Source organism: Danio rerio, chromosome 21, assembly GCF_049306965.1.
Source record: "Danio rerio strain Tuebingen ecotype United States chromosome 21, GRCz12tu, whole genome shotgun sequence".
Classification (NCBI taxonomy): Eukaryota; Metazoa; Chordata; class Actinopteri; order Cypriniformes; family Danionidae; genus Danio; species Danio rerio.
In genome coordinates, this window is record NC_133196.1 from 46,654,219 (window position 1) to 46,675,366 (window position 21,148).

Below are 21,148 nucleotides of genomic sequence, written 5' to 3' on the forward strand. Positions count from 1 at the left end.
AAATGCTCTCTAGCATCTGACATGCCCCGCCTCCTTTTCACATTTGATGTGCTTCAATTCAATGACTTTCACTGCACTCATAAAAAAGATTACTGCTGCTTGTTCGAGCTACCTGTTTAACATGAGTTTTGAGATCTTAAAGAGTGGGTTGAATTGTAGCGAGACAGAAGGTTGGTTAGACAAAAAGAGGCTTGATTATTTAAAGTAGAGGTGTCAGAATTAATTGTTTCTTCGGTGCACCGCGATGCAGACATGGAAAATTCGGAATCGGTTCAGTAATAATATGTACTGACATCATTTATCTCATATGCGCTCTGTCGCGAGGGAGGCGAGCGTGGGTATTTACAACATTTGTAATTGTAACTATTACAACGATACTTCTGGATATAGGTCTGCATTCCTGCGGCTGTAACTGTGCATTGTTGCGGGACCCAATCAGATTTCATGTGGTGCGTGAATAAATTTCTGAATAAAGCGTGCGAGCGGTCGGTAACTCAGGTGCAATTTTAACAGGAGTGGGCGGTCTCACAATATTGCTCCCGAGTGAGCAAGCAAGCAAGCGCATGTGCATGCGTGTGTGTGTGTGTGTGTGTGTGTGTGGTGCTGTCTATGTTTGTGTGTGTGTGTGTAAATGAAAGACAGTGTGGTGATGTGTGTGTGTGTGTGTGTGTGTGTGTGTGTGTGTGTGTGTGTGTGTGCGTGTGTGTGTGTGTGTGTGCGTGTGTGTGTGCGTGAGTGTGTGTGTGTGTTTATACAACATGTTATAGCCTCCACCCAAAATATAACACTGACTGTGTATGGAAAGCATCGTCAATGCACTGTGATACACCGAGATATTAAAGTGAACTGAATCTATGGCATGATAATCATAACCGAGCCGTGAGACCAGTATAGGTTCACACCTCTAATTAAACGATTTATAGGTAAGAAGCAATATTTTAAAATCTATACGAAACGTAAATAGCAGCCAGATAAAATTGAAGTGATTTTTTCTAGACCTGGAAAGAACTCTGGCAGCTGCATTTTGTACTAGCTGAAGTTTGTTAATAGAGGATGCTGGGTAGCAGCGAACAAATCATTACAGTAATCCAGCATAGAAGTCATAAAAGCATGAAGTAGCTTTTCTGCATCTGAGATTCGTTATTAAACACACCTCTATGAACTCATCGAAACATTAGAAGAGACTCTAAAACCTGAAACTAATGGGTCAGATATGAGTCCAATTGAAATATGTACTGTTGGTGTACCTCAAGGATCAGAAATGCTCTTGTTCTGAGATAGTTCCCATCCAAATGCAGCGTATTTCAGTATGACGTTTGATTTAGCATGTTCAGATGACTCATGCAGGTCTCCTGAAACGTTAAGTAATGATACGAGAACATCTGCATCGTGTTGTGTTGCTTATAGAGCCCCGGGCTGTGCTCTATTTGTGTCCACATGCGTTCAGTCTCATCTCTGACAGATGGCCATTTCTCAGACTGTGCTTTAAGATCACAGTACAGCATGATGCTTATGAAGAGATACCAGTCTCCTGCATTGAGCACTTTCACTTCAGCGGCCCGGATGTCTGCTGGCCTTCATGAATATTAAGTAGATCCCAACGAAAAAAGATGTGCATTTTAGCATCAGAAGAGTTCTTACTACAGAAATAATGGAGTTGTGGGTTAAGTGAATGTAATATTTTCTGACACTTGCATGTTATATGAGCAATATCACACGAGTAGCAGTGTGCTATGGCTGTATATCAGCACTGGTGGGAGGTGTGCGTTGGCACAAGGCCACAGGCCGAGTGCCTTAGCGCCCCACCAGTGCTGATATACTGCCATAGCACACTGCTACGAGTGTGATATTGCGTTTATACAACAGTTCAACAGCACAATCTTGTACATAAAAAAGAAAATCAAACACAGAGAGTCTAAAAACCCTTTTGCATTAGGAACTACTTTCTTCCGCCATTCATACACATCTGCAGCTGACGTCAGAACAGCAGAAGCCGTTACTAATTCACCAACGTCACTTTAGAGCTAGTGTTTGAATGATTCTCTATAGCGTAATGTGAAGCGGCGCTTCTGGTGTGTGACCCCCTTAAGGTTATGACAGCAAATTTTGCTTGAATTTTAAGACTATAAGGCTGAACGTGACATGAAATGCCATCCGTCTACAGAGATTTCTCACCAGACTGCTGTTGTGTTTGCGATAAGGAGGGACGAGGCTGAATCCAGCTTCTTATTCGCAGCTTCTTATTGACTCTATCCGGTCCACCTTAAAAACCAAGAGGCTTCTGTTTTTCAGCTTTTTAATTCACGCTCAAGAGAACACACAGAGCAAGGGCTTATTATGCCATCTGGCGCCATCTTGTGGATAGACAACGTCAACTGCAGCCGACGAGCTTTTGGAAATTGTAAATATTTTAAAATAGGCACTATCCTTACAAACAAACTGCATAGTTGCAATCTAAACAACTACATTATCCACTAAAAAAAGCCTCAAAAGTACATTTGGTTGTCTAACAGCAGTAATATTTGTCAAACTGTAGTGTCTGCTTGTTGCTGGCTGTATTTGGGCAGAGTAATGCACAAAGAGGCTGTATGGATGCTGATATTACCTAAACATATCATGGCTATCAGCCAATCAAATTCAAGATCCTCACAGAACTGTTGAATAATTAGAATTAGTTCACGGCTCTCTGGAATACTTGATTCTGATTGGTCAATCATGACATTTCAAAGTATGTTATTTCCAGAGAACAACCACTGAATCTAATACACTTTAACACATTTTTCATCACTTGAGGTCACCGGAAATGTCTCTTTGATGGCAAAAGCTGATTTCATTTTTTACCGAACAGCTGCTTGTTTGAGATTGTTAATGCATGCGCATATTTTCCTTAGGTTTCATCACATGACATGACACAAATCTGTCTTTAGTTTATGTAGCAATGCTGAGAGAGCTCTGTCAGCCAGTAATTGGTCAGATATAAAGGGCAGGGCACATCAACAGGCAGCAAGTATGTAAAATCAATGCTGGTTTGCTGAATGGCTTTGCAAATGGGAATAAGATGAGTGCTTGCTGATGTAGACCTGAGTGTGTCAGTCATTGACTGATGGATGGTATACTGAGGGCACAAGCGCAGACCCGCCTGTGGGATATTACTTTCCTAGCTAACTAGCAGACTTAATAAATAATAAACCAAAATAAGTAAAATATACACTAGTATATAGTATAATAATATACACTTGGAAGAAAGTATACACCAATCATTTCACCACCGCCAATCTAAACTACAAAGACAAGGATGGATCTGTGAACTCCTGTTTTTGTCATCCAAAACAATCACACATTCGTTCATTCATTCATTCATTTTCCTTTTGCTAAGTCCCTTATTTATTAGGGTTTGCTACAGCGGATTGAACCACCAACTATTTTGGCATATGTTTTCAGTGGTCGCCCTACCAATCGCATCCCAGTTCTGGGAAACACCCATACACTCTCGCATTCCCACTACAACCAATGTAGTTTACCTAATTCCGCTGTAGCGCATGTGTTTGGACTGTGGGGAAAAACGTAGCACTCAAAGGAAACCCACACCAACATGGGAAGAACATGCAAACTCCACACAGAAACGCCAACAAATTCGAACCAGCGACCTTCTTGCTGAGACAACCAACAAGCAACGTAATGAAAGTCTACTATCCATGTCAGGGATGTCCAGACTCGGTCCTGGAGGGCTGGTGTCCTGCAAAGTTTAGTTCCAACCCAAATCAGACACAGCTGGGTTAGCTAATCAAGCTCTTGCTAGGCCAGGCATGTCCAATCTCGCTCCTGGAGAGCCAGTGTCCTGCAAAGTTTACTTCCAACCCCAATCAGACACACCTCGGCTAGCTAATCAAGCTTTTACTAGGTTTTCTAGAAACATCCTTGCAGGTGTATTGAGGCAAGTTGGAGCTAAAATCTGCAGGACACCGGCCCTCCAGGACCGAGTTTGGACACCCCTGTTCTAGGCAGTCTAGAAACATCCCTGCAGGTGTGTTAAAGCAAGTTGGAGCTAAAGCTGCAGGACAATGGCCCTCCAGGACCGAGATTGGACACCCCTGATCTATGTGTTCCTTGGCTCCTCATAATAGGATTATTGTAACCTGCTGATTTCTGTTATCCTTCAACAGTCGGGTTAAACATATTCAGCCTTATTATCAAGTCATTTTCAGCAACAAAACTGTCAATCATGATGTGTGTGTGTGTGTGTGTGTGTGTGTGTGTGTGTGTGTGTGTGTGTGTGTGTGTGTGTTTCTGCATTCGCTGTAAACTCGAGACTGTTTACAGTTTATGAAAATCCCAGATCAGCTGTTTGCGAGATACTCAAACCACCTCGTCTGCCACCAACAATCATTCCACCGTCAAAGTCACTTAGATCACATTTCGCCCCAATAAGAATCGAGTTACTGCCACGTGATTGGCTCAGTAGATATTTACATTAATGAGCAGCTGTACAGGTGCACTTCCCTTTACAGTATTTGCATGCATTGAAGATAATCGAAGTGCAATTTTTACTTTATTTTGAATGTACTTTGATACATATTGTCATGAGAACAGGTTAAGTTGTCTGTCTTTGTTTTGGTCGCTTTAACCAGTGCCAGTTTAGCCAATTATATTACTGCAACCCAGGTTGCCTTGTTGGAAAACAGCATACTTCTTTCATTCAGTCAGGACGATTCCTAATGCGTCCGTGACTAAAAAGCGACCTCTGGTGGACAGTAGCAGATGAGATGCAGATTCAGAGTTCCACATAAGGTGGTTATTAATTAGCAATTAATATAAATATAACAAACGTAAACATTAGGTAAGCAGGTTACATTATAACCGCATGTCCTAACAACACGCTACGTAAGGAGATACGCAGTTATAAGCAATTGGGCTGTTTGCACCAGACGAAACATGACAGAAATGTAAATAAAGCCATTCAGAAGCACGGAATAGTGCACTCACTGCACTCCAACGAAATGGTAAGGTTTAAACTCTAATTAATAGATATTAAACCTCTTTAACATTATTAAATATAGATGCTGAATCACTGATTTGTGTTGGTTTGCACTAGAGTCTCAACTCCAAAGTTAAATATCAAATGGTTTATTTTATGTTCAAGATCTGAGGTGAACTTTCTGCTGCTGCTTTCAGTTGTATGGCTATAAATGTCATGTAAAATGGCATTCAAACTCACATTATCAGCATTTGTACCAGAGGTGATCATTGTCAGTTTTCTGTTGTTTACCTATTAGAAACAGAAGCCGTTTCTAAAATATAAATTTCAGGTGTTTTGACAAAAACTCCTTTTAATATGGAAAATATTCCTTCTGTTGTGTGCTGTTGCTTTTACATAGAACACGACCTAAATCGGCTTTTAATCAGCCTTTAGGCTCGATAGTCAGGCACACTTCTGTTGATGCGTCAATCTGGCAACCTGCGCTTGCATGTGTTTTGAATCAGGAGTGTGCAATAACTAGTTCATCCACTGGGTGTCAAACTTACATACGGCATCTTTAAAACATTTAAAAACAAAACAAGTTATTAGAACAAGAGTTTCATTGAAGACAAAGATTTACTGCATCTTAAATGATGGCGATACTCCTTTTATTCATTTTTGTCATGTGACAGTGAAAATTACCACGTCACATCAACAACCCATACATGATTATTTAAAAATATACGAAAGGAGTGCTGAATTTGAAAAATATCTGTCTATTGCAGGTACTCGTTTCAAGATGAGGAGGACATGTTCATGGTTGTAGACCTGCTGCTGGGAGGAGATCTGCGCTATCATCTACAGCAGAACGTTCACTTTACGGAGAGCACCGTCAAACACTACGTGTGTGAAATCGCTCTGGCTTTGCACTATCTGCGCAACAAACGCATCATCCACAGGTAATGACTGCAGGAAGACGCAATACGCATGAACGGTCACGCAAGCACATTAATGAGCAGCTGTTATACATTTATACAAGATGTAAGATAAATCATTAGAGTGTGTATGTGCAGCTTGATCTCACGAGGACAGGTAAGTATTTTACGTTTTGTCAGTTTAGTGGATAATTCGTACAAATTTAAGTTCATTCGTACGAAAATGTAGGATTTTAAAAAGGAGGCGTGGCAACTAACCACACCCCTAAACCCAACCGTCATTGGTTGATGAGAAAATCGTACTAAATTGTACGAATTAGATCGTACGAATTCATACAAATTAGCCACTAAATCAAAATATTACGAATTGCCTTGAGATTGCGTTGGTCAGTCAGTCAGTGAATCAGTCGACAGCGGCCTCTGGTGGATTTACTCCAGAAAAGCAGGCACGAATGGCACTCACGAGAGAAGTTTGAGATCTCAAAAAGCGTAAACAGCGGCCTCTGGCAGATTCGCGAAAACTGAAAATGCAAAAAAAGTAGCACCTTGTATGTATTTGGCGCTCTCCAGAAATGCAAATAGTGGTACGTTTTCAGAATGAGCCTGGGTTGAAAAAACACTATAAATTACTATAGTAAGTAGGAATATACTGTTCGTTATGTTTCCTGGTTTGCTCAAGTCAATTAACAATTTGTTTGTCAGATGACATCATGTCTTTATATATAAATTGCCAATAAGTTGCTAAATAACTTTGTTGTAGAAGAGTTTGTGTGGTTCTTTAAGTCTTCAGGGTGTGTAAAATTATTAAATATTATTATTTTTATATTTTACATGAGGTTTTTTCATTAGTTATACATAACAATCACAATCATTATTTATTAGTTTACTAGTTTACCGCCAAAAATGTGCATATTCCTTTTTTGTTGAGGTATCAAATTTAAGAAGTAAGGCTTGTATGGTCAAAACATGCCATTACATACATTAGAAAGTTGACTGAATACAATTTCTTAAAGGTGATAATAATATAATCCTTAAAACATTGTTTTAGAATTTTTAAAAACTGATTTTCTCTAAAAAAATAAGACTTTTATCCAAAATAAAAGATATAGAGGGAGAATACTGTTAAAATACCCTTGCTCCATTAAACATTCATTTATTAATTTTCCTTCGGCTTAGTCCCTTATTTATCAGAGGTCATCACAGTGGAAAGAACCGACAACTATTCCAGCATATGTTTTACACAGAGACGATGCCATTCCAGCCACAACCCAGTACTGGGAAACACCCATACACACTCATTCATACACACTCATACACTACTGCCAATTTAGCTTATTCAATTTACCTATATTTGTTTGGACTGGGGGAAACCAGAGCACTCGGAGGAAACCCACGCCAACACACAGAAATGACAAATGACCCAGCTGGGACTCGAATCAGTGACCTTCTATCCATCGTGCCACCTTCCATTAAACACCACCTGAGAAATATTTACTATAGTGTACAAATTTTGCGTTCAACTGTATATTAAACATTTCTATTAATATATATATATATATATATATATATATATATATATATATATATATATATATATATATATATATATATATATATATATATATATATATATATTAATAGAAATGTTTAATATACAGTTGAACCCAAAATTTGTATGTATATATATATATACATATATATATATATATATATATATATATATATATATATATATATATATATATATATATATATATATATATATATATATATATATATATTTATTTAATTTTTTTTTTTTTTGTGCAATAATTGCATATTACAACATGAACAGAATATTCAGAACCCAGCTTTTTAAAACCGGAAACAAATAAACATAGAGCTGTGTACAAATGAGCTGTTGTACCATCCCAGACAGAAGCACGAGTGGAAAGATAATCAGGACAAATGAAAGACTTCATTGACGCAGAGAGTAGGAATTCGTCAACAGCTATAAAACGCTTTAGAGGACTACAGGAGATTACTTCATCTCTGTTCTACACAGTTCTGGACGCAGGATTTATTTCTCTGACAGTTTTAGCCTGAGGACTGCGCTTTGTATGCATGCAGTCGATGTTCTAGTGATAAGCAGATGGACCTTGGTGGACCTTGTTCAGACTATTCTCTGTATATATTTGTGTGTGTGTGTGTGTGTGTGTGTGTACTGGCTTTGGTGGTTTACAAGGACGTTTCTTTTTTTTGTGTGTGTAATGACATGGGCCTGACCTATCCCTACTAAAAAAACAGCTTAAACCTGCCTTGGCTGGTTGGCTGGTCTAAGCTGGTCGACCAGGCTGGTTTTAGAGGGGTTTTGGCCGTTTCCAGCCATTTCCAGCCAGGTCTTAGCTGGTCAGGCTGGGAGATGACCAGCTAACAATAGCTTGACCAGCCTAGCCAGCCTGGGAGCCCAGCCAAAACCAGCTATGTCCAGCTTAAACCAGGCTGGTCAAGCTGGTTTTAGCTGGATTTAGCTGGTCATTTTCCAGCCTGACCTGCTAAGACCAGGCTGGAAATGGCTGGAAATCAGCCTGGAAATGGCCAAAACCCCTCTAAAACCAGGCTGGTCAACCAGCTAAAACCAGCCAGCCAGCCTAGGCTAGTTTAAGCTGGATTTTTCAGCAGGGAATTGTACTCTATTATGGTGGTTTTAGGATAGGGGTGGTGTAGGGCCATATAATAAGCAGTTTTTTCTGTAAAAAACACATTACGCCTATGAAGTGTCCCTGTAAACCCCAATGTGAGGACCACACACCCCCACAAGTATAGAAATGCCAGTCTTGTATTTTATTGCAGACAATACGAACACAAAATGTTTCATGTTCTGTCCGGTCAACTTCATTTCATTTGTAAATATACATCCTTACCTGACCTGAAGACATGCAACACACTCCAAAAAAAAGTTGGGACGGGAGCAATTTAGGGCTTGTAATCAGGTAAACTGGTTAAATATTGATGTGGTGTGAAACAGGTGATGTCAACAGGTGATTGTAATTATGATTTGGTACAAAAGCAGATTCCAAGAAAGATCTAGTGCAGGGGTGGCCAACCTTGTTCCTGGAGAGCCACCTTCCTGCAGATTTCAGTTGCTACTAAGGGTGTCACGATCCTCCAAATCCTCGATTTGATTACATTTTCGATTCTAAAGGCACGATTCGATTCGATTTTCCATTATGAATAAATAATTAATGACCAATTAATTATTTGTAGCCTACCGTTTAAACTACCTGACCTGGATGGTCTTTGTTTTACCCATAAACAAATCATACAGTAAATGAATAAAGGCAAGATACACACATAATTACCACCTGTCAATCACTTTTTCTGCGAGACTCGTGAATACGCAGTGATCTGTGTCGTTATAATGGCGTCGGTAAAAAAGACGCACAACCAACAGGAACCAGCCAACAGTATCTGAGGTGTTCACTAAAATGACTAAGTACAAGTGAGTGAAAGATTGAAGCAGTCCTCTGACTGCCTGGACCTGCTGTCTCGAGCGCATGGCTGTGTCTGTGTGGTCACGTGATGTGCATTTTCAGAGGTAGAGAGGAAGGAGGGCTGCTCAGAAATGCTACACGCCACTGTGGATGTCAAATCGTTGTCGTTCTAAAATGCCATTTAAATACAAAGACAGTGTAAACAGGGCCTGAGTGTGTACTGTTCGCCAGCGGATTTGCAACGGGGGCGAGCGGAGGATCGCGATGCCGGTGTTGTCTATCGAACGAACCGTACGTAATACGTACATAGCAGAGCTTGCAAAACTGTGTTTTTTTTTGTCGACAGCACGAACGTTGTCAACATAACTCCCTGGAAATCCAAAATGCTTCCACACCGGCGACTTCATTGAAAGAGGAGAGGATTTAAGCTCTGTCGACGGGTCTCCTGCTTCTGCAGTTTAACAAGCACTTCAACAAGCCTGTTTTTTTCCCGCTTGGCAAGCCAAGCTGATATGACATGGGGGCGTGGCAGCATCGACAATTCTATTTTTTGATTCGATAATCGAAATTGAGCATAAATTTCGATCAATTTCGATTAAAAATCGAAATCGTGACACCCCTAGTTGCTACCCATATCAAACACACCTGAACCAAATAATTAGGACCTGAACATGTGATAATTACAGGCAGGTGTGTTTGATATTGCAACTAAAATCTGCAGAAAGGTGGCTCTCCAGGAACAGGGTTGGCCACCCCTGATCTAGTCCTTTAGGAGCAAAGATGGGCAGAGGATCTGCAGTTTGCCAACAAATATATGACATAATTATTAAAATGTATAAAAACAATGTTCCTCAAAGAAAGAGAGGAAGACATCTGGATATTTCACCTTCAACAGTGCAGAACATCATTAAAAGATTTGAGGAGTCTTGAGGAATTTCAGTGTGTAAAGGACAAAGGTGCAAACCTAAGCTGTACAATCGTGATCTCCGATCCCTTAGGGGGCACTACATCAAAAATCCTCATGCATCTATAAGCCAGATTACCACATGGGCTCAGGACTACTTTGGCAAACCTTTGTCAAGTACCACAATGCTTAGTTACATCCACAAATGCCAGTGAAAAGTGTACTGTGCCAAAAGAAAGCCCTATGTTAACAGTGTCCAGAAGCGCCGTTGGCTTCTCTGAGGCATCTGGGAGGGACCATCACAGAGGAAACATGTACAGTGGTCAGACGAATCAGTATTTCAGGTGTTATTTGGGAGAATTGGATGCCGTGTGCTCTGGTACAAAGAAGAAAAGGATCATCCAGCAACAAGTCCAAAAGCCAGGATGTGTCATGGTATGAGGCTGTGTCAGTGCCCTTAGCAAAGGTAACTTGCACTTCCGTGATGCTCCATTAATGCTGAAAAGTACATAGAGATTTTGGACCACAATATGTTGCCTTATTTTCCAGCATAAAACCACATTCTGCACACTTTACAAAGTCCTGGGAGCGGACGAAGAGGATACAGGTACTTAACTGGCCTGCCTGCAGTCCCGACCCATCTCTAATAGACAATGTGTAGTGCATTTTGAAGTGCAAAATGTGACAACGAAGACCCCGTACTGTTGCACCCCTTAGATTTGTTTGCAGGAAGAATGGGACAAAATTCCATCAGAAACACTTCATCACTTGGTGTCTTCAGTCCCTAAACGTCTTTTAAGTGTTGTGAAATGGAACGGCAACACTACAAAGTGGTAAATGCCTTACTGGTCCAACTTTTTTTGAAATGTGTTGCAATAACTAAAGTTGGAATACGTGTTTATTAAAAAAAAAACAAAGAAAAAAAGAAACACATTAAATAATGTGCTGTTGTATTGTCTGCATGAAATACAAGTCAAAGTCATTTTTTTGTTCACGTTTTTCACACCGTCCCATCTTTTTCTGATATTGTACATGAATAAAAGCCCTTCATGTTTATGAGCCTCCAGCTAATGTAAGATCTCTCCCCTGAGACGGAGTTCCTACTGGGCCTCTGAGACGAAAACAATACACCCTGTTTTACGCTCACGGCGACTTGAATTATTAACACTAGAGTGATGCTCAATTAACAACATCTGAAGAGACGAGGCTCTTCAAAACAGGATGTGAAGGGTGGAAATAGAAAATATACACTAAAACACAAAGGTTTGTTCCATTTAGACGTGATTATTTTTCTAAACCGATGTTTGAGTGACATTGAGTTACAAAAACTATTAGAGCAATTGTTTACCCATGGAATGCAGTTCTAAAGTAAGAGGTAAACTTTTTAAAAGATTTAAAATCTTTTAATTATTTAGCGAAAAAAAACTATTTTCTCCCAAGATAATATAGGCTAATTAATAATTATATCACTGAATATATTAACAAAACAATCTAGCTTATTTTATTATTTTTTACATACAAAAAACTAATTTTCTAATAATAGAAATGTAAAAGCTTTAAATGCTAATGAATAAATGTCATTTTCAAATCAAATTCATTCATTCATTCATTTTCTTTTCAGCTTAGTCTCTTTATTAATATGGGGTCTCCACAGCGAAATGAACCGCCAACTTATCCAGCATATGTTTTTTACTCAGCAGATAGCCTTCCAGCCGCAACCCATCACTGAAAAACATCCATGCACACTCATACACTATGAACAATTTTATCATACCTGTCCCACGTCTTTGGACTTGTGGGGGAAACCAGAGCACCTGGAGGAAACCCATGCGAACACGGGGAGAACATGCAAACTCCACACAGAAACGGCAACTAACCTAGTTGAGGCTCGAACCAGCAACCTTCTTGCTGTGAGGCGAACGTGCTCACTGCGCCACCATGTCACCTTCAAATCAAATTAATTTATTTTGTTTTATTTTATTTTATTTTATCATATTATATTATTTTTTATTTTATTATATTATATTATATTATATTATACTATACTATATTATATCATATTATATTTTATTATATTTTATTTTATCATATTATATTATATTATATTATATTATATTATATTATTTTTTATTATATTATATTATGTCATATTATATTTTATTATATTTTATTTTATCATATTATATTATATCATATTATATTATATTATATTATATTATATTATATTATATTATATTATATTATATCATATTATATTATATTATATTATATTATATTATATTATATTATATTATATATTAGCATATATTCTAATAAATTAAAATACAACAAAATAAAGTGATATAGTAAAACATTATTGTGAATATAATGTGTGTTTTTTGTTTGACTGTTCATTTTAAAATGCTGTTAAGTCTTCTGTAACATCCAAGCTAAATTTTCTGTGAATTCTCTCAATCTCCAAGGCTCCGATAAACTTCAAACAAAGTTCATGGAAGTGGTCAAAACCCCTCTAAAACCAGGCTGGTCGACCAGCCAAAACCAGCCAACTATCCTAGACTTGTTTAAGCTGGATTTTTCAGCAGGGAAATTAAAAGGTTCTGAATCGCAGTGAGATAGCGTTAACATTTTATGTGTAAAAACAATGCTACGATGTGGTACTGCTGACTTCTTACCTTCATATTGTCATTTTGTCTGGCATGGCTGGTTATATGGGCAGTTCATTCCGCTGTGGCGACCCCGGATTAATAAAAGGGACTAAGCTAAAAGAAAAATAAATGAATGAATGAATTAATGAATGAATGACTGAGTACACTCACACCACCGGAGGATTGTCAAGGACTGATTACACACACTATTTAAGCAGCACATACACTCACTCCAGGCAAAGTCTTGTTTACTGTAAGTGACATTACAACGTGGTTTCCTTGTCTTGTTTTTCCGTGTTTTGACCCTTGCCAAGTTTGTCTTTTTGTCCCTGCCTGCTGCCTGCCTTCCGACCTCTCGCCTGTTATTTTGACTACGATTCTGGATTACCTGCATACATCTGTTTGCACCCGTGTTGACCATTGCTTTCTTGACATCCCTTTTTTTTGGCCCCCCTTTATATATATATAATTTTTCCCAATTTCTGTTTAACAGAAGGAAGAATTTTTTAACCCATTTCTAAACATAATAGTTTCTAAGCATCACTAATGATGACAGCACATAATATTTGACTAGCAATTTTTCAGGATACTAGTATACAGCTTAAAGTGACATTTAAAGGCTTAACTAGATAAATTGGGCAAGTAAGGGTAAATAGGTCAGTGTATAACGATGGTTTGTTTTGTAGACAATCAGAAAATATATAGCCTAAAGGGGCTATTTTGACCTTAAAATGGTTTTTAAAAAAACAAAAAATTGCTTTTATTCTTGTCAGAATAAAACAAATAAGACTTTCTCCAGAAGATAAAATATTATCAGACATACTGTGAAAATTTCCTTGCTCTCTTAATCATCGTTTGGAAAATATATAAAAAGAAAAAGTAATTTACAGGAGGTCAAATAATTGTGACTTCAACTGTGTACAGCATATCATTCATTTTCTTGTCGGATTAGTCCCTTTATTAATCCGGGGTCACCACAGCGGAATGAACCACCAACTTATCCAGCCAGTTTTTTATGCAGCGGATGCCCTTCCAGCTGCAATCCATCTCTGGGAAACATCCACACACACATTAACACACACACACACTCATACACTACGGACAATTTAGCCTACCCAATTCACCTGTACCACATGTCTTTGGACTGTGGGGGAAACCGGAGCACCCAGAGGAAACCCACGCGAAGGCAGGGAGAACATGCAAACTCCACACATAAACGCCAACTGTGCCGAGGTTCGAACCAGCGACCTTCTTGCTGTGAGGCGACAGCACTACCTACTGCGCCACTGCCTCACCACAGTGTATCACAAATGTATAAATAGATGCTGTATATAGTGTTCAACAGACTTAAAACCACAAACAGTATTTAAAGCCAACATGAAATCCAAACAAAATCCAAAGCACTTTTAACACTGACTTCTTTTTAGTTCATGCTGACAGCCAATTGTCTTTCACATCCAATTTATTAGTATAAAAGAAAACACTAGAATAGACAAACTGTCAGCAGTTAGTGAGGGGAAGTCAGCAGGAGCCCAGTGCTGTAAACACAAGCCAAAATCACACTTTATCCTATAAATACAAGCCAAAGAAGAACCTAAAAACAAAAAGGCTGAATTTCATGATAAAACATAATTAATATGTGTTTAATAATTAATAATTAAATAATAATTAATAATAATTAATAATTAAATAAATTGCCTATTTCATGCTTACACATAAAATAGCTAAGCCTTAGTTAAAACTTATCAAGAAGTAGTTTGATTGGACAAAGAGCAAGTAAACAGCAACACATGTCCAGCTTTGTCCAGGAAAAGCAGCCCTTCATCAAGCTCCACTATAGAGAACGCTCAGATACCCACAATGGGGGTTATTAAGGAGTGTGTGTGTGTTTCGGGCTTCAGCTGTCCCTCTGTTCTTCAGTATCTGGACAGGGATCCAGTAACCAGCGGGGCAGCTCGTTTACAGCCCTCATCATGATATGTGATGTAATGAGGCCATTAGATCCTGCTAATAGGTTGTCGGAGCAGTCAAGCGAAAGAAAAGGCTGGTGGATCAGTTTGCCCGCTGCTCTCAGGGTGGTCGAATAACACTGCCATTGAGAGAGCTCAGGTGTGTGAGGGGTGCAGGACTCACTCACGCTGGCCTCCGAGATTACTTTTTTTAAACAGTAGCTATGTTTTCATCCAAAAATAAGGGAAGTGGGTGGACGGGTCAATCGGTGCTTTTGAAAACACTTTTGGTTGGGTTTAGGGAAGAGGAGGGTGGGTCAGTCAGTCAGTAAGTCAGTTAGTCAACAGCGGCATCTGGTGGATTTAAGTAAGAATAGCAGGCACAAATGGCACTCGCAAGAGAAATTTGAGATCTGAAAAGCATACACAGCGGCTTCTGGTGGATTTGCGAAAACAAAAACAGCAAAAAAAAATGTATTAAATGTATTGTTGTTTGTTCATAACAGTATACATTAAGACATATATGTTTAGTTTTTTTTTTTTTGTTTTGTGTTGTGTTTTGTTTCCATTTGTTTCCTTTTGTTTCGTTTGCAAATGTAGACCTTTTTTGTTTTGTTTTGTTTCTTTTTTTCTTTGTTTTGTTTTATTTTGTTTCTTTTTTGTTTGTTTTTGTTTGTTTAGTTTTTTGTTTAGTTTTTGTTGTCTTGTTTTTTGTTTTGTTTTGCTGTTTTGTTTCTTTTGTTTGTTTGTTTTTGTTTTGTTTTGTTTTGTTTTGTTTTGCTTTTGTTGTTTTGTTTTGTTTTGTTTTGTTTTGCTTTTGTTGTTTTGTTTTGTTTTGTTGTTTTGTTTCTTTTGTTTTGTTTTTTTTTCTTTTGTTTTGTTTTTTTTGTTTTGTTGTTTTGTTGTTTTGTGTTTTTTTGTATTGTTGTTTTATTTTTGTTTTGTTTGTTTGTTTGTTTTGTTTTGTTTTCTGTTTTGTTTAGGCACGGTGGCATAGCATGTTAGCCTTACAGCAAGAAGGTTGCTGGTTTGAGCCTCGGCTGGGTCAGTTGGTGTTTTTGTGTGGAGTTTGCATGTTCTCCCTGTGTTTCCTCCAGGTGCTCTGGTTTCCACCACAAGTCCAAAGACATGCGGTACAGGTGAATTGGGTATACTAAAACTGATCATAGTGTATGAGTGTGGGTGTTGGAATGAGTGTGTATAGATGTTTCCCAGTGATGGGTTGCAGCTGGAAGGGCATCCGCTGCGTAAAACATATGCTGGATAAGTTGGCGATTCATTCCACTGTGGCGACCCCAGAATAATAAAGGGACTAAGCCGAAAAGAAAATGAATGAATTTGTTTTGTTTTGTTTTGTTTTGTTTTGTTTTGTTTTGTTTTGTTTTGTTTTGTTTTGTTTTGTTTTGTTTTGTTTTGTTTTGTTTTGTTTTGTTTTGTTTTGTTTGCAAATTTAACCATCTGCTAGTATTGAAATAAAAGAATACCACATAATAAAATTAAAGCCAAGCAGAAACGATGCAAAAAGAGGATTGTTTTATCAATAGTTGGTCATGCTTGTTTAAATGTCATCTACTCAGCAAAAAATATAAACAGGCTATTTTCAAATAGCAAGCAATGTGGTAATTTCCTCGAGCTGCCCATTAGATGAAAGGCACACAGACCCGGCTGGAGGCAGGTTGCCTTGGCGCCTGTTGCTGAGGGAATGGGTCCAGCAGCTGTCACGATGATCATCCTCTATCAGGTGCTGCTGATATATGCAGGAGCACAGTGCAAATGTCAGCTAATTAAACTCTAGACACTTGACATTTCTCACCTGGCCTCACCTGTATCTGAAGTGTTCTCTACTGGCTTGTGTCAAAACTGTCAACAGTATCTCCATACGTTCATTTAAATAGCCGAAATTTAGTCTGTAAATTCTGTTTAGCACAACAAGATTGAGTTGACGTATCTGTGTTGGGTCTGAACATATATCTTCATGCTTCTTACATATTACAGGATCTAAAACACGAGGAAACATCTGAAATTAAAAAGAACCTCATATACTAATATAATAAGTGCATGTATGTTTTCCCCCTCTCTTATAATTAGTTGTGTGTGTGTATGTGCGTGCGTGTGTGTGCGCGTGTGTGTCCAAATTCATTGTTATTTTAATGCATTGTAATTGTTTTCTTATATTATATGAATATTCATAGCTTTCTGTTATTTCTGCCACCTAAATGTGATTTGATATTATTCACACATAGCATTCTGACAGTAAAAACTATGTAGCTTTCTGTTTAAGAAAAAAGAGCTTTAGCTTTAGCATAGTTTAGCATAAATCATAGAATCAGATTTGACCATCAGCATCTCTTTTGTTTTAATTTATTTATTTTCGTATTGTTCGAGACCTTTTAGCTTAGCATAGCATAAATCATAGAATTTGATTAGACCATTATTATCTCTCTTGTTTTGTTTTGTTTTATTTAGTTTTGTTTTGTTTAAGACCTTTTAGCTCAGCTTAGCATACATCTTTAAATCGAATTAGACCGTTAGCATCTCTCTTGTTTTGTTTCATTTCATTTCATTTTGTTTGAGACCGTTTAGCTTAGCTTAGCATAAATCATTGAATTGGAATAGACCATTAGCATCTCTCTTGTTTTGTTTTGTTTCGTTTGATTTCGTTTTGTTTTGTTTGAGACCTTTTTGCTTATCTTAGCATAAATCATAGAATTTAATTAGACCATTATTATCTCTCTTGTTTTGTTTTATTTAGTTTTGTTTTGTTTAAGACCTTTTAGCTTAGCTTAGCATAAATCATTAAATTGGATTAGACCATTAGCATCTCTCTTGTTTTGTTTCATTTAGTTTCACAGGTTTTTTTTTTTTTTTTTTTTTTGATTGTTGTTTTGTTCGCTGTTTTTGTCTAGATTTTTATTTAGATTTTAAATATTTTTGTATTTAATTTATTTATTTACACTGTTTTTTACACTTCTGTTTTGTTCATACTGATTTTGTTTTGATATTTGTTTTGTTCACATTGGTTTGATCTGTTTTTACATTTTTTTTCTTTGTTCACACTGTATTTTTATTTTATTTTTTTCCGTTTTGCTGGCAGGATTTCTGTTTTGTTTGCAGGATTTTTAAATGTTTATTTCACTCAAACTCTGCTCCTTTCATACGGTCAGCTGATCAGTCTATCCGCCGTCATCCAGTTATCAACAGAACTAAATCCTCCTTTTTTGGGGGGGGGATTTGCCTCTGATTTATGTCAGTCCCAATGTTAAAGGAGTGATCTGCTGCTTTATCGGTTTCATCACGCTCAGCTGAATTCAATAGTGCCTTGACAGCGGTTGACGTGACAGAAAAAAGCTGACAGTCTAGTGCTCCTCAAAGCACACTGTGACTGGCAGGCCTGTAATGGTATAGGACACATTTTCTAGATCAACCTGACCCACATTTTGTTGTTTCCCTCTCGTGACACAGCCTTTTTTGGCTTGAGCTTCTCATCATTTCACAACCGAGAGCTTAATGTGATGCTTTGCTTGTTTTCTGCTGTATCCAGATGAATTGTTAGAGTGGTGCGTCAACAGATCATTTGTTCTAACTGAACTGTATTTATGTGTTCACAGAGACATTAAGCCAGACAACATTTTACTGGACGAGCACGGTAAGCCCCAACGATACTATAAATCACCATCATTTCTGCTGTTGCTGCTTTTCTATTACTGTTGCTTAGCCATTTAGACATCAAAATGTGCTACACAGGCTCATTGTGGATATGTACCCCTTTCTACGTTTTTGGAGATTGCAAATTATGTAACCAGAGGCTGCATTTTGTCCTTAAAATGGACACTACGGGGTGGTATGACATGACCGATGGCTTCTGTTCATTTTAGCGATACCAGCTGACCGCTTATCTTGTATTTTCCGATGTTAGCAGTTTGCCCGGTTCCAGAAACCAGGTAAAACAAAAGCAAAAATAAATAAATAAATAAACAGCAGGCTTAAAGTGTGGTGAAATCATGTGGTCACGATGGCTTTTCTTTTTCTAGATTGCTTTTGAAAACACTATCGGTTGGGTTTAGGAAAGGTGGTGGGTGGGTCAGTCGGTCAGTAATTAAGGCCCTGTTTACCTGTTTTGGTTTGAAAACGCATAAGTTTTACTACAGTTACGCCATCCATCCACACTACGCCGGAGTTATCGAGCGCCGAAAACGGAGCGTTTTAGAAACGCTGAAGAGGCCGTTTTCATTTTAAAACGCTGCTGCTCCATCTCAGTGTGGATAAGGGAAACAGAGACATCTGGAAACGGAGGCGGGGCTGCCGACATTCGCCTCTCTGATTGGGGCTTTTCCTCAATATTAAGTAGCCAAACACACACAGTTCAGTCCTGCATCCTCTCCTTGTAAATTCAGACTTTGCAGGTTTGAAATGGAAAACAGACTCCCGGTGACACGTCGGTAGATCTTCAAAGGGAACAGTGTACTTTATAACATCAGTCACATCACCCTGGCTAAACCCTGGTTTAACTAAATCTTAACAATAAAATGAAAACATGAAATCAGGAACTGCCATTTTCATTTTGATATTAACAACTGAACAGACAGCAGAATTGTTGAGGCGTTGTGCTGCATATGAGCATCATCTTCACTGCATGCATATTCATAACAAAACGGAGGCTATAACATCACTGCCTCCTTTCTTTTTCATTGAAAATACGAAATATACCCTCTCTTTTGCTGAATATCAACTTTAATAATCAATAATGACCATTATAAAAGTATAACGTACAATACGTTTATACATTATAGGAAATAAAGGCAAGCAATCAGACAATATACAGAATGTACGTGCTTCCATTAATTATTAACTTATCTATGCGCTCAGCCAAAACACATTACCTGTGAACAAGTAATTGATTCAAAAGACTAAAGTCGGGGAATATGTCGATAGATATAGACAACAAGATGAATGAAATATCACGTTTAGCAAATAAAGTGAGATTAGATCCAGCGGGAGATCCTTGATGAACAGTCCAACAAGCACAGCTCTCATCTGGGTAGAAATGCTGCAGCGCATGCCAGAGTGTGTGTGTGTGTGTGTGTGTGTGTGGTCACGTGATGTGCGTTTTCAGTGTTTTGGTGTGGATGAAGAGCTGTTCAGAAACATTGGGTGAAACGCTAGTGTGGACGCGGATCGTTTTCTTTCTAAAATGCCGTTTTAAAACTAGTGTAAACGAGGCCTCAGTCGATAGCAAGCTGGCCTGGTCAGCTGAAGTGTATGTTGCGCCCTCTGGTGGATATATGTAAGAAGAGGATGCCTGAGAGAAATTTGAGACCATCAGAAAGTGCACACAGCGGTGGATTTGCAAAAACAAAAACTGCAAGCATACATACCTCTGGTTACGTAATTCGCTGTCCCTAAAAATATAGACCTGGGAGCGTATTCGTGATGAGCTTGTGTTGAAAATATACATATACAAGTAACCGTTTTTTTACTGTACCTTGTCAATTCTGAGCAAATGATGTGTGTGACTTTAAAAAACTACCATTACTATCAAGCCCCCCCCCCCCCCCAAAATAATGTTTCCTGCAATATGAAAAGGTGAATTAATACAGGGATTCTGTTTGATAAGGCACTGAAGGTTACTTATGGCAGTGAGACATTCTGGATGCTTCACATAGGTTTAGCTAACCAGTGTTGTCACGGAAGAAAGGAAAAAAAACTGCATAATTTTTCATCAATATGATAATAGAGAGTGGAATATTAATGTGAATATAGTTATGACCCCATCCCTAAACAAACACACACACACACACACACTCACACACATGCACACACATAGCAGATGGCTTACTTTTTCTACTGCTATATTCTCTCTCTCTCTCTCTCTCTGCATCTGTTGTTCTTTCTTATGCTGTTTCTTTTTGTGGTAAGCAAAAATGACCACACACTCTCCATACCCTTGCTTCATCATCTTTTTGTCATCTTTTAGTTAGGTGGTTTTATTTAATCAACCATTATTAAAGTTGGCTCAGTGGTTAGCACTGTCGCCTCACAGCAAGAACTGGTTCGAGTCCCGGCTGGGTGAGTTGGCATTTCCGTGTGGAGTTTGCATGTTCTCCCCATGTTGGCATGGGCTTCCCCCGGGTGCTCTGGTTTCCCCTACAGTCCAAACACATGCGCTATAGGGGGAATTGATTAACTAAATTAGCTGTAGTGTATGAGTGTGTGTGTGAATGTGAGAGTGTATGGGTGTTTCCCAACACTGGGTTGCGACTGGAAGGGCATTTGCTGCGTAAAACA

At 38.3% G+C, this 21,148-nt stretch overlaps 2 protein-coding genes across 3 annotated transcripts in view; one reads left to right on the plus strand and one right to left on the minus strand.

Moving 5' to 3' along the window:
• jakmip2 (janus kinase and microtubule interacting protein 2) overlaps window positions 1-21,148 on the minus strand; it is a 209,527-nt gene that overhangs the window by 41,524 nt on the left and 146,855 nt on the right. The gene's annotated exons all lie outside the window — the stretch shown is intronic.
• Window positions 1-21,148, plus strand: part of stk32a (serine/threonine kinase 32A) — a 75,426-nt gene that overhangs the window by 22,858 nt on the left and 31,420 nt on the right. Inside the window, exons 5-6 of the mRNA XM_002666081.7 lie at window positions 5,743-5,916; window positions 18,472-18,509. Of these exons, the coding sequence (XP_002666127.2) occupies window positions 5,743-5,916; window positions 18,472-18,509 (212 nt within the window). The remainder of the gene's footprint in view (window positions 1-5,742; window positions 5,917-18,471; window positions 18,510-21,148) is intronic.